We start from the raw sequence: 11,124 nt of genomic DNA on the forward strand, positions 1-11,124 counted from the left end.
CATCACTATTCACGAATAAGGCAAGAAGGACTATCCCAGAACCACATCCCACTCGGGTCCTGTACACCCAAGGCCTAACTGGGGTGGCAGCCTGGAGTCACCAGGCCTGGCACCCAGTTCCTTCTCCCCACTGGCTCACTGGGCAACCCTAGGTGAGTCTCTTCCCAGGTATGAGTTCCAGTTAACACAAAGAGAGGTTTAAGTAAGTCATTTCCAACACTTGCCAGCTCTGAGATCTGAGGAGGGCAGAGCCCCCACCACTGGAGAGCCTTTGGGATAGACCAGGAGAAAACCCCAGGGCTTCCAGCATCATCTCAGAAAGTGGGTAGAAGTTACAGTTTAGCAACCCTGTGACATTCTAGGACTTTTTTGATGCCCCCAAAAGGCTGTAATTTTTGTTGCCTTCTGTTAGTAGCTTAGCCATAAACTCCTCTATAGTGGTTAGCAAGAATGAGCCTCAAATGAAAAGGGCTGCACAGTCCTTGAGCACTATGGGAAGGATCGCTGGGAGACCATATTCCCAGACACAGGACTGAGAGTCGAGGACACACATCGGGGGAGAGAGAATGGTGGCAGTGTTTGGGCGGTGTCCTGATAAGCCTCAAGACAGAGAGCAGAAAAGGGCTAGGGCTGGCCTTATATGAAGATGCAGACCTTGTGTGCAGAGTTGGGGAGGACCCTCCCTGCCCAAACTCTGGCCTGGGATGGAGGGGAGGCTCTGGGCAGATGCTTACCTCGTGGTGCCGCCCCCGGATGTCTAGAATGTCCCTCTTGGTGACCGACCAGTGGAAGGTCAGGCCTGGCACAGCATTACCAAAGGAGAAAGGGTTCTGGTTGTTAGTGATTCCAGTGATGTAAACAGGCATCTGTGGGGGAAATACCAGGCCTGTGACCAGCAGAGTCCCACTGCCAGGAGCACCCCTGGAAGCCCTGGGCACTGCCCCATCTGCCTCTCCATTGCCCAGGGACGTTCGTGTCTCCTTTGTGCAACATGAGCTGCCTCGACTCTGCCCTCACCAGCGATGGGGGCTGCACAGGTTAGGAAGGTGTGATAGAAAAGCACCTCCCCACCCATCCTTTTTGAGCCGTGGGCTGTATTTCACCTTGGCTGAGAGACTCCATGCCTGAAATGACCCCTAGACCTCTCAGGACCTGCAGTCCCCAGCAGCCATCACACCCCGCCTGGGTCCCTGCCTATGGTCTCCTCTCTTCATCTTGCAGGGCCCTTGCTCCCAGCAGTGGCTCCCCTAAGCTCATCCTGAACCAGAACTCAGAGCCCCAAACCTGCCAGAGGCTGCTCAGATAGCACAGAGGGGAGGGGCTGGAGAGGGGTCCACCTCACCTGGGTCCCTGTCCTCATCCGAGTGATGGGGGCTCGGATCCTCACTGCCTGCAGGAGCTGCACCTCCACTTCCACGAGATCCTGGGGAAAGAGTTCTGGAGCTCAGGTGGGCTGAGGATGGGACTGTGCTAGCAACAGTGGTTTCGGGAAGGGACCCCTGCTTCCTCCGAGGCTCGCTCAGTCACATGGCTAGAAGGCATCCACAGGATGTCTAGCCCAGTGCTTCTCTTCCAGAGGTGGCTTAGCTTTGTGGGTGGCTCACCTCACACGGACCTGGTCACTGCCTCTCCCACTCCCTGGGGGAGGGCCGGGTCCCAGCCTGGCTCTCTGAGCCTACAGATCTGTCGGATCCAGGTGCTGCAGGTCAGCACTGCAGAGACTTGGGGGCAGTGACTGGGGACTGTTCTTCTCTAGGCTGGGAAGTACAGGTCTCCAGACCCTCCCAACTCCCAACCCCAAATCCAGCCTGTTGCTCTCTGACTGAGCACAGTAGATGGACAAATGCAGGAGCCAGGCAGAGTCTGATTAGAGCAGATTTTACATCCTCCTTCATTCTGAACTTTATTCTCCTATAAACCTACCCGAACTTGATTGGCTTCTTCATAGTACTGTTGACTCATGCTGAGTATTGCTAGTAAGACCCTTAAGCTCTCACACTGAGCCCATCTCCTGTATATTGTGATCTGGGCTAATGCCCGGCACATAGTAGGTCCTCAATAAGCCCTTATTCCCTTCCTTTCCTTTATTGTTCTCATTACTCGGTCTCCTCCTGCCAGTCCTGGTCCACCCCTTGACCTTGGGTGCTGATTCTTGGACAGAGAGAACTGGAAGCTTCAGACCAGAATCACAATCCCTTCGGGGATACATGGGCCTCGGGCTGAGCTCGCACCTGCCGGGGCTCGTATAGCCTCTCCCTCTGTCAAGGGGCATTAGGGTCTTCTCCCAGCAGCCCCTGTCCCCAACCTGCCAGATGGAGACACAGAAAGAGGGGTGGCCCAGCAAGGTTAGACCACAATGAGCAGAGATAGCCAGGAGGGAAATGCATGGCTATGTGTCCCTTTGGCCAAATTTCCAGTCAGCTGCCATTTCAGCCACTTGGAGCCCCAAGAGGGGAAAAGTAAGCCAGTTTCTATGGCTACAATACTCTCTCTAGAGAGAAAACAAGGGCAGAGCCTCCTTGTTCCTTAATTTATTCTCCAAGACACCTATCTGAAACATGATGTGCCACAAGGTAGACTTTTACATTCCCAACACTTTCTGATCTTTAGCAAACTGACAGGCAGAACCAGTGTCCACCTCCACGATTCAAAAGGACTACACAGTTTAACTGGGGTACATGGAAGACACTGAAACTGCTGGAGAAAGGAGTAAATCAGTGAACTCAACGTCAGCTCAGAGTCAGCCTAGGGGGAGGAGGGTGCATCAGCCTCCCTCCCTGGGCAGCACGTGCCCCAGCTCCTTTCTTCCAGGGTCCCAGCTCCAGCAAGGAACAGGATGACTGGGCTTTGAAGCATTACACAAAACAAAATGCTCTCCTTAAGCCTGGCTTTCCATCACAGCCATAAGCATGAGGCAGCCTCCCCTGAGATGCTCTGTAGGTCACTGCAGGCCAAAGTATCAGGGAGATTCCAAGTGATCTGAGCCTTTCTCAGGAGGTGGAAATGATCTCCCATCTCCTTTCCAGGGCCCAAAGAGGTACCCACCCCCCTGGAAAGAAGGGAAATCATCAGATTTGGGGACACCAACTTTCATGTGCTTGAAGCCAGTCCCACCGACATGGAGCAGTGGGGCTCTCCCAAGGAGAGGCCTCCCCTATCTAGGCTTTCCAGCATCATGTTGACCCAGAAAAGCAACCAGGAAATGTCCTCACTCAGCAAAGAGGCTTGAAAGACAACCTCTATGGAGCCAAAGATATTAGTAGAAGATTCCAGTTTTGTTTCTCCTGGAAATACAAATCCAGGCCCAAAATACTGTTGGTGTCTATTATTTATGCTTTTAAGCCAAGCCAGCGCACACCTCTGAAAACTCACACTGTAATCCACAACGTGTGAGAGAGCCAACAGCACCCTTTCTCTTTCCTCGGAACATCCCAGCCCTGCTTGAATTGAAGGAACAAAGGGACCGAGAGCTCTGCTGTCGGCAGGCCCAGGTCAGTCCTAGAACTGCGGTGTAGTCACTGGGGCTTCTAGCAGGTTCCCTAGCCCCTCACCTAGAAACAGGGAGAGGGGTACAACTGCCAGGTGCTGAGGCTACAGGAGGGGTGCACAGTGGTCTGGGCAGAGTCTGTCACCACAGCTGGCACCATCCCCAGGGCAGGGGCTGGAGACCCTGTTCCTTAAAAAGAAGTTAGGAACTCAGTCTGGAGAAGAATCCAGGTGCCTCGAGTTGGCAGGGCTGATCTAGGTGACAGACAGGGATTATAGCCTCAGAAGGCAGAAGCAAGACCCTCAGAGAGGGATGGTCCTTGGGAGCAGAGCCCAAACCCAGTAACCAGAGCTGCCTCCCCTTCACAGATGACCACCCTGCAGCTGCTAGGGGGCAGTATGCCCCATCACGAGAGGTCGGACTCAGAAAGCACCCATCTCTGATGGAGCCCAGGCCTGTCACCTGAGACACGATGACGAGCTTTCCGGTCTCAGCATCCACGGCCTGGACGACCCCGGACACGGTGCCATTGCCAACGGCGAGTCCCCGCACCAGCCCAGCGCAGTTCACCACTGCCAGGCTCTCGTTGCTGATGGAGAAGAGGATGTTGGACTGAGGCTGGGGGCCTCCCTCAGAGGTGATCTGGAATGGGGAGAAACAGCAGTGCCGTTAACCCCTATCCTCCTGGCAGCCACACCTTGTCTCCAGAGGATGAGAGTGGTAACATCCCAGAGCACTCCATCTCAGCCTGTCGATGCCCATGGCAGGTGGGCGCACCTGGAGCCCGGGCAGGGTGTGCGGCTACTGCCTGCTGGTGCCTGGCCGTGGATGTGGGTGGCATAAGGATGTGGCCTTTGGCTCATACCTGCATCATGGCCCCAATAATCAGCGTCATCTTCCTGGGTATCAGCCTAAATGGGGGAAAGACCTGGGTGTGGAGACAAAAGAGAAAGAGGGGACCGTTGCATTCCAAGCTCATGCTGTTGGGCATAATTCACTCACCATTTTCAGGGAGAAGGGAACATGGTGCGTGGAAATCACTCCTCTGTGAAGGGGTACCCAGGAGAGCCTTGGGGTCCTGTGCCAACTCTGGGGGAGCCTGAGTAGCTCCCACAAGCTCTCATCCCACCCACGGGCCCAAGGCTCTTGGTTGGGGGCGTGTCCTACTGCTTGTGAAGGTCTCCTGGGAACCATTAGAGATGCATTTTCCAGCCCAGACCTGTAGGATCAGGTGGGTCCTGTGATCTGGGAGATTTGCTGCATGTCAGTTTCAAATCCACTGCCTTTCAGATTTCCCCAACTCATCTTTGGAAATTTGCCTCTTTCCCAAATTTCTCTAAATTCCTATTGACAAATTACCTCTACTTCAATGCCCTCAAAACTTCTCAGAAAGTGGGCCCAGGGGTAGGGAGGAGGATGCCCCATCTCTGCAGCAAGGCAAAGCCCCACATCTTCCTCTTGTTCCCCAACCCCCACCTGGCAAGAGGAGAGCTTAAGGGTGAGCAAAAGAGCCAGTGGCTGAGAGGCTGCTTTGTGTGTGAGGATTAGTCTCAGGGATGAGCTATTCACAGGCAGAAATGAACTCCATTCCACCAGGAGAAAGGTGCACTTCCATGTGGAGGCACAGTCCACATCCACCAGCGTCAGACACAGATTAATTAACATACAGCGCACAAGCCCATGTGTGGCCGAGACGCTTGGAAGGTGCCAGCAGGAGCCAAACAGTCTAGTGCTGCTGAAGAAGAATAAAGTTGGGCAGGACTTCTTGGTCATGGCTGCCTAGGTCCCTGGTGACTGTGGGGGTCCTGTCAAAAGCTAACACCACATGACAGCCCAAACCACTTGCTGAGATGATGCTGGGGGGAGCTCAGTGCTCCCCTATCCAGTAGTTGCTTGCTCCAGGCGCTCCCATCCCGAAAGCTTGCCCCTTCTAAGGGTCCCGTCTAACATTCAGACTGACTGCCAAGAGGAGCATCCACACAGCTGTCCACAACTTCTGTCTGGCACTACAGCAGCTTAGAGTGCCTGCCATTACCCTGCTGGGTGATAAGGTGCTTCCTTTCTCTGAGCAACATCAATGCCCCCATGTCCCAGAGGGAGGTTAAAGTAGCTCAGCCCTTCCTCTGGGGCTGCCCTCAGCTCCCTGAGGCTGGTAATCAAGGCACACTGTAGGGCACAGATGCTAAAATGGCCTATCACAAAAAGGACATCCTCCCCTCTCCACCCGTGTGCCCACCAGGGGCTGGGCTGACCCCACGTGGCATGAAGAGGAACAGCTTTACCTCAATCTGTTGTGGGGCTGAGTTGATTCTCTGTCCAGCTTTATCAGTCACAACTGCAGTGAGACTGGTCTGGCCAATGGCCACACCATGGATGTGGAACGTGGCAGTGTAGTTGTCAAGGGCCTCGTCAAGGGAGCTGGAACAGAGGGAAGGGCTGGGACTTCTCCCCCAGACAGACCTGTCAGCACCGTCCCTGAGATGCTCTGTCCTGACCCCTGGGGAACTCACACCAATGTGACGATCTGAGAGGCTGCTTGGAGCTTCAGGTCCATGAAGGCAAAGTATTTGGCCAGGAAAGGCTTCTTGTGAAAGTCCAGCACACGGACATATGCCTTGACTGTCTTCCCAATCTCCACCTATATCACAGGGAACAGATTCAGGGGGTTCGGAATGACCAACTCCACCACCTACAGCAACCTATGACCTTCTGAGAAATGTCACCAACCTCAAACCCACAGACCTGGAAATTAGGGACAGGTCACCTGGATTGACCTCCAGACTATTAGCCAATCAACAAATGAAAATCAATGGAATAACTGCTGTATACAAGCAGTTACTTAGATGCATCAATTACACTCCCCACTCTTAAAGAACTAACCATCGAGTTAGATAAGGCACAGCTTAGAATGGCAGCCGATGTAGTGTAGTTCAATAAGTGCACAATGACTGAATATCTCACACCTGGCAGCATATAATACATACAGTAAGAACTTTAGGAAATGGGAGTCAGAAATGCTAAGTGAAATCTGGTCAGCAAATCACCAGTGAAAATGAGACCACAGGAGGAATATTTGAGGCTGTGTAAGAGAATATTGGCTTTTTAAGTTGCCTAAGCTGTTCAAACACTTCCCTTTTAATTAACCATTCTCTCCACTCAGAAAAATAGGAACCAACAGTAACTCTCTGTAAATCTAGCTACAGTTACTTTAGGTATTTGGAGTATAAACATTTCCTATTTACATGAAAGAAAAGCCTATATCTATTATGTATTTACTTTGCAAAAGACTTGGCATTAGTGAGCTTCATTCAATTGCCAATGAAATTCCTGAGACTCCCAAAGCTACATAGTGGGGAGAAAATATCATGTTCCACAAGGTGTGCACCCAGCTGGCTAGTGACCCGCACCAGCTGCAGGACAGGAATCCCTGGTCCAGGCTGATGTGGAGACAGCTCCAAGGGGGATTTGCAGCCAAGCTTTATTGTTGTCCACTGGGCCGAAGAAGTACAACCTCAGAGCTCATTCTGCACTATGTGCACAGAACAGCAGAGATGAGAGACAGCAGTGCCAACTCACAGCAACCCAGGAGGGACACAGCAACCAGGAGAAAAAGCAAAGAATGTGAGAAAAAATATCTCCCATGACCACAGCATCTTCCTGGTTTCTGTGAATCAGCAGAGAAGGGGAACATCGGGAAGCTGACACTGACCTTGTCTACCACTCGGACGTACAGCTCCTGAATGTCTGAGACATAAACATCAGCCTTCGCTGGGGCTGGGAAGGCAAGGCACAAGTCGTGGATCATGATGGTTGACGTGCCCGGGAACAAAGGGTATACCTGCAGGGTCAGAGATAGGCTCAGTTACAGCTTTTCACAGCAGCAGGCTATCCCCATGGAATACCATCTCACAGAGACCTCTGGGACAGGGTTGGAAGTAGTTAACAGAGAAAATCCTAACTCAAATGTTGCCCTTCCCACTCCTCATCATGAGTTCCCACTGCCAGCCAGGGGATGGGCTTGAAATGTAAAATGCTGGGATATTATCTCAGAGAGCATTTACTTCCTTTGTACATTTTATAAAGAAGAAAATGGAAGTTGCAACTTGGAGGCGGAATGAGGATTCAAACCTAGGATTCCATATTCCCTGTCCAGGCAACCTGCACCTTCAGCTCCAGTAACAGAAAAGCATCTGGCAAGTCAGGGACTGGAAGGGCACAAGACGTCTCAGCCTGAACTCACAGAGTCAGAACCTGGGAACAAACGCTGGAGGCCTCCATGTAAGTGTGAGCTCTTTGAGTCTCATTCATCTCTATTCATTTCTACCACAGCTCCATTTGAGTCAGAGACCTCGTAAAATGTACTGACTGAATGAACACATGTGAGTTACTGTTTTCCAGTCTTTCATTGCCTGCCAAAGATGCCCCCTTCTTAAACCTTCTTCTATCTCTACCCACTTCCATGGATCCCACCTCAAAAGAACCTCTCCCCAAACGACATCCTCATCACTCTCTCTGCAGATGGATTTGCAGCAACTTGTCAGACTTGTTAGGTGCATATCTCAACTGGGTGGTCTGGGAGGCTGGAAAGGTGGAGGTAAGTTCTGGAGCCAGTGGTGAGCCCAGTGGGCTGCCTGCCATCTCTGTCTGCCCTGACTTTGTGGCCTTCACTTTGTTGTATTACATTCATCGGGGGTAATGTGTACACTGACAGAATTAGTGTTTGTGAAGCTAGAATTTCAATATCAAGAACCTGTGGGGGGAAAAAAATAAAATTTCAGACCCTAAGGAGACAACCAAATATGATTATATCACACCTAGGTTAAAACCCTTCAAGGTCTGCCCAGAGAGTGAGTCCAAATCCTTAACACATCCTGTAAGAACCTGACACAATCTGGCCTTAACACATCCTGTAAGAACCTGACACAATCTGGCCTCTGCCCATGGCTCTAATTTCACTGAAAACCACAGTCCCCCAGCACCACCACACTGTAGCCACACTGTTCTCTCTGTGCCTCAAGCTGGCCAGCACCTGCCTGCTGGCCTCAGGTCTGCACTGTCTTTCCTAAGTAAAGATTTGGGATCCTTCTCCCACATCTTCACCTGCTGGCCACACTCATGTTTCAGGTCCCTATTTAAGCATCCTTTCAGGGAAGTCCTCACTGACCCCGTACTGGCCAAGTTCCTGTCACTTCTGCTCATTTCCAGTGCAGTTATACCTTCTGTAATTCAGTCTTGGTGTAGACCCTTGTTTGTGTCAGCCCATTCCAGGCTGTCTTATCCCCTACTGTATCCTCAGGACTGAGCCTAACATCTAGTGTAGACTATCACCCAACAAACTTGTCTTCATTAGATCAAGTTCCATGGGCACAGTTAGCTGAGCCACTCAGGAACCATAAAGAAACCGGTGCTCCAGCCTGATTGCTTAGTTTTACTTTTAGCTTGAAGACTTGGAAATTCTGGGGAGCGGGGGCGGGGAGGGGGGCAGTCTGCAAACCCATGTACCCTCACCTATTTGGGAAGGGTTGTTTCTAGTCCAACACCTTCAATGAACACATGGGGAAATGGAGGCTTGCACAGAATGAGAGCACAGCCCTGAAGGGGCAGCGCTGATGAGAGAATCCAGGCGCCTAAGCTCCCAGTGTAGGGCTCCATCCACCACACTCTGCCACTTCCAGAGCTGACACCTGCTCTAATTAGTCAAAAACAGCAGTTTGGGTCCCCACCACGGACACTACCCCATACTGCTCAGTGAGGCAAAAGCCAGTGGGACCCCAACCGCTGCAGCTGACAGCTGCAGGACCAGCTCCATGGGGGAAGGAAGTGCAGCTCAAAACAGGGTCAATAAAGTGTGAGACTCAAGACAGATCCAGCCTCTGGGCTAAGAAGTCCCTGACCACTGGACTACAAGAGGATTCAACTTCTCAGACCTCAATCAGGTTGCCTAGGACCAGAAAGGGACAGTGACTCACATACACCTGCACTTGAGCAGCTACCATGAGGCACAGGATAGACACATCAAGGGACCAGATTCAACAACATCAGAGAAAAATCCAGCGAGCCCCACAAATAGCGGACCCAAACACCTGTATAACAGCTGGCACGAGGACATTGGGGATGAAGCTCACTGGCATCCAATGAGAGGAGAGATCCCTCCCACAAACGGGACATCAACAATCAAGTCCCAATTACAACAGGAGAGCACAAACAGCACACATAAGGATCATTCCTAAAGTATCCAGCTCAGGTGAACAAAGAGACTATGCAACTGGACCCCTTAAGACACTTTCTACATGAGGCCATTCCACAAAGACTGGGAGGGAGGCATAGCAGTTCTATCTCATACATAGAAGCAAATACAAGCAGACAGGTAAATGGGGAGACAAAGAAACAACCCTCAAATGAGAGAAAAGGAATATCCAGAAAAAGAACTAAATGAGAGGGAGGCAAGCAACCTATCAGACATAGAGTTCAAAGCAATGGTCATAAAGATGCTTAAGGCCGGCCGGCATGGCTCAGTGGTTGAGCATTGACCTAGAAACCAGGAGGTCACAGTTGAATTCCCAGTCAGGGTACATACCCAGGTTGCGGGCTCAATCCCCAGTGTGGGGCATGCAGGAGGCAGCCAATCAATGATTTTTCTCTCATCATTGATGTTTCTATCCTCTCTCCCTTTCCCTTCCTCTCTGAAATCAATAAAAAGATATTTTTTTAAAAATATGCTTAAGGAAAACTTAGTGCATAAGGAAAACAGCATGAAAAGGGAAATAGAGGTCATGATTCCATTTTCATGCTGAACAAGACAGGAATGAAGAATGATATATCTGATATCAAGAACACACTGGAAGGGATTAAAAGTAAAGTGGATGAAGCAGAGGATTGAATCAGCAATCTGGAAGACAAGGTAGAAATAAATACCCAATAAGAACAGCAAATAGAAAAAAGATTTAGAAAGCAGGGAGATAGCTTAAGGGAGCTCTGGGACAACATGAACCCAAAGAGACACACACTTAGACACATCATAATTAAAATGGCAAATGTTAAAGACCAAGAAAGAACCTTAAATGCAGCAAGAGAGAGATAGAAAAAAAATTACAAAGGAGTACCCATTAGAATGTCAGCTGACTTCTCAAGAGAAACACTTCAGACCAGAAGGGAGTGGCATGAAGTATGAAGTACTCAAAGTAAAGAAAAGCAAGGGCCTAAATCCAAGACTACTGTATCCAGCAAGGCTATCATTCAAAATTGAAGATGAAATAAAAAACTTTCCAGACAAAAAATGACTAAAGGAGTATATTATCACCAAACCAGCAATGCAAGAAATGTTAAAGGGACTGCTTTAAGGGGGGAACCAAGATGGCGGCATAGGTAAATGCCTATACTTGCTGCCTCCCACAACCACATCAAAATTACAACTAAAATACAAAACAACTATCATCCAGAACCATGGGAAAGCTGGCTGAGTGGAAGTACTACAACTAGAGAAAGAAGAAAGCACATTGAGACTGGTAGGAGGTGCAGAGGTGCAGAACGGGATGGACTAGCACTCACATGTGCTGCTTTTTTTTTAAAAAAAATAAATCTTTATTGTTCAGATTATTACAGTTGTTCCTTTTTCCCCCCATAGCTCCCCTCCACCC

General features: G+C 50.3%; 1 protein-coding gene across 4 annotated transcripts in view; it reads right to left on the reverse strand.

Moving 5' to 3' along the window:
* NUP210 (nucleoporin 210kDa) overlaps window positions 1–11,124 on the reverse strand; it is a 120,105-nt gene that overhangs the window by 22,624 nt on the left and 86,357 nt on the right. For all 4 annotated transcript variants that reach the window (XM_014533634.1, XM_014533633.1, XM_005886617.2 and 1 more), the window contains exons 21-27: window positions 7,197–7,325; window positions 5,998–6,125; window positions 5,770–5,905; window positions 4,353–4,415; window positions 3,950–4,129; window positions 1,343–1,423; window positions 735–866 (exon numbers count right to left, since the gene is read on the reverse strand). In XM_014533634.1, coding sequence (XP_014389120.1) covers window positions 735–866; window positions 1,343–1,423; window positions 3,950–4,129; window positions 4,353–4,415; window positions 5,770–5,905; window positions 5,998–6,125; window positions 7,197–7,325 — 849 coding nt within the window. The remainder of the gene's footprint in view (window positions 1–734; window positions 867–1,342; window positions 1,424–3,949; window positions 4,130–4,352; window positions 4,416–5,769; window positions 5,906–5,997; window positions 6,126–7,196; window positions 7,326–11,124) is intronic.

The sequence above is a fragment of the Myotis brandtii genome, unplaced genomic scaffold (assembly GCF_000412655.1).
Source record: "Myotis brandtii unplaced genomic scaffold, ASM41265v1 scaffold995, whole genome shotgun sequence".
Classification (NCBI taxonomy): domain Eukaryota; kingdom Metazoa; phylum Chordata; class Mammalia; order Chiroptera; family Vespertilionidae; genus Myotis; species Myotis brandtii.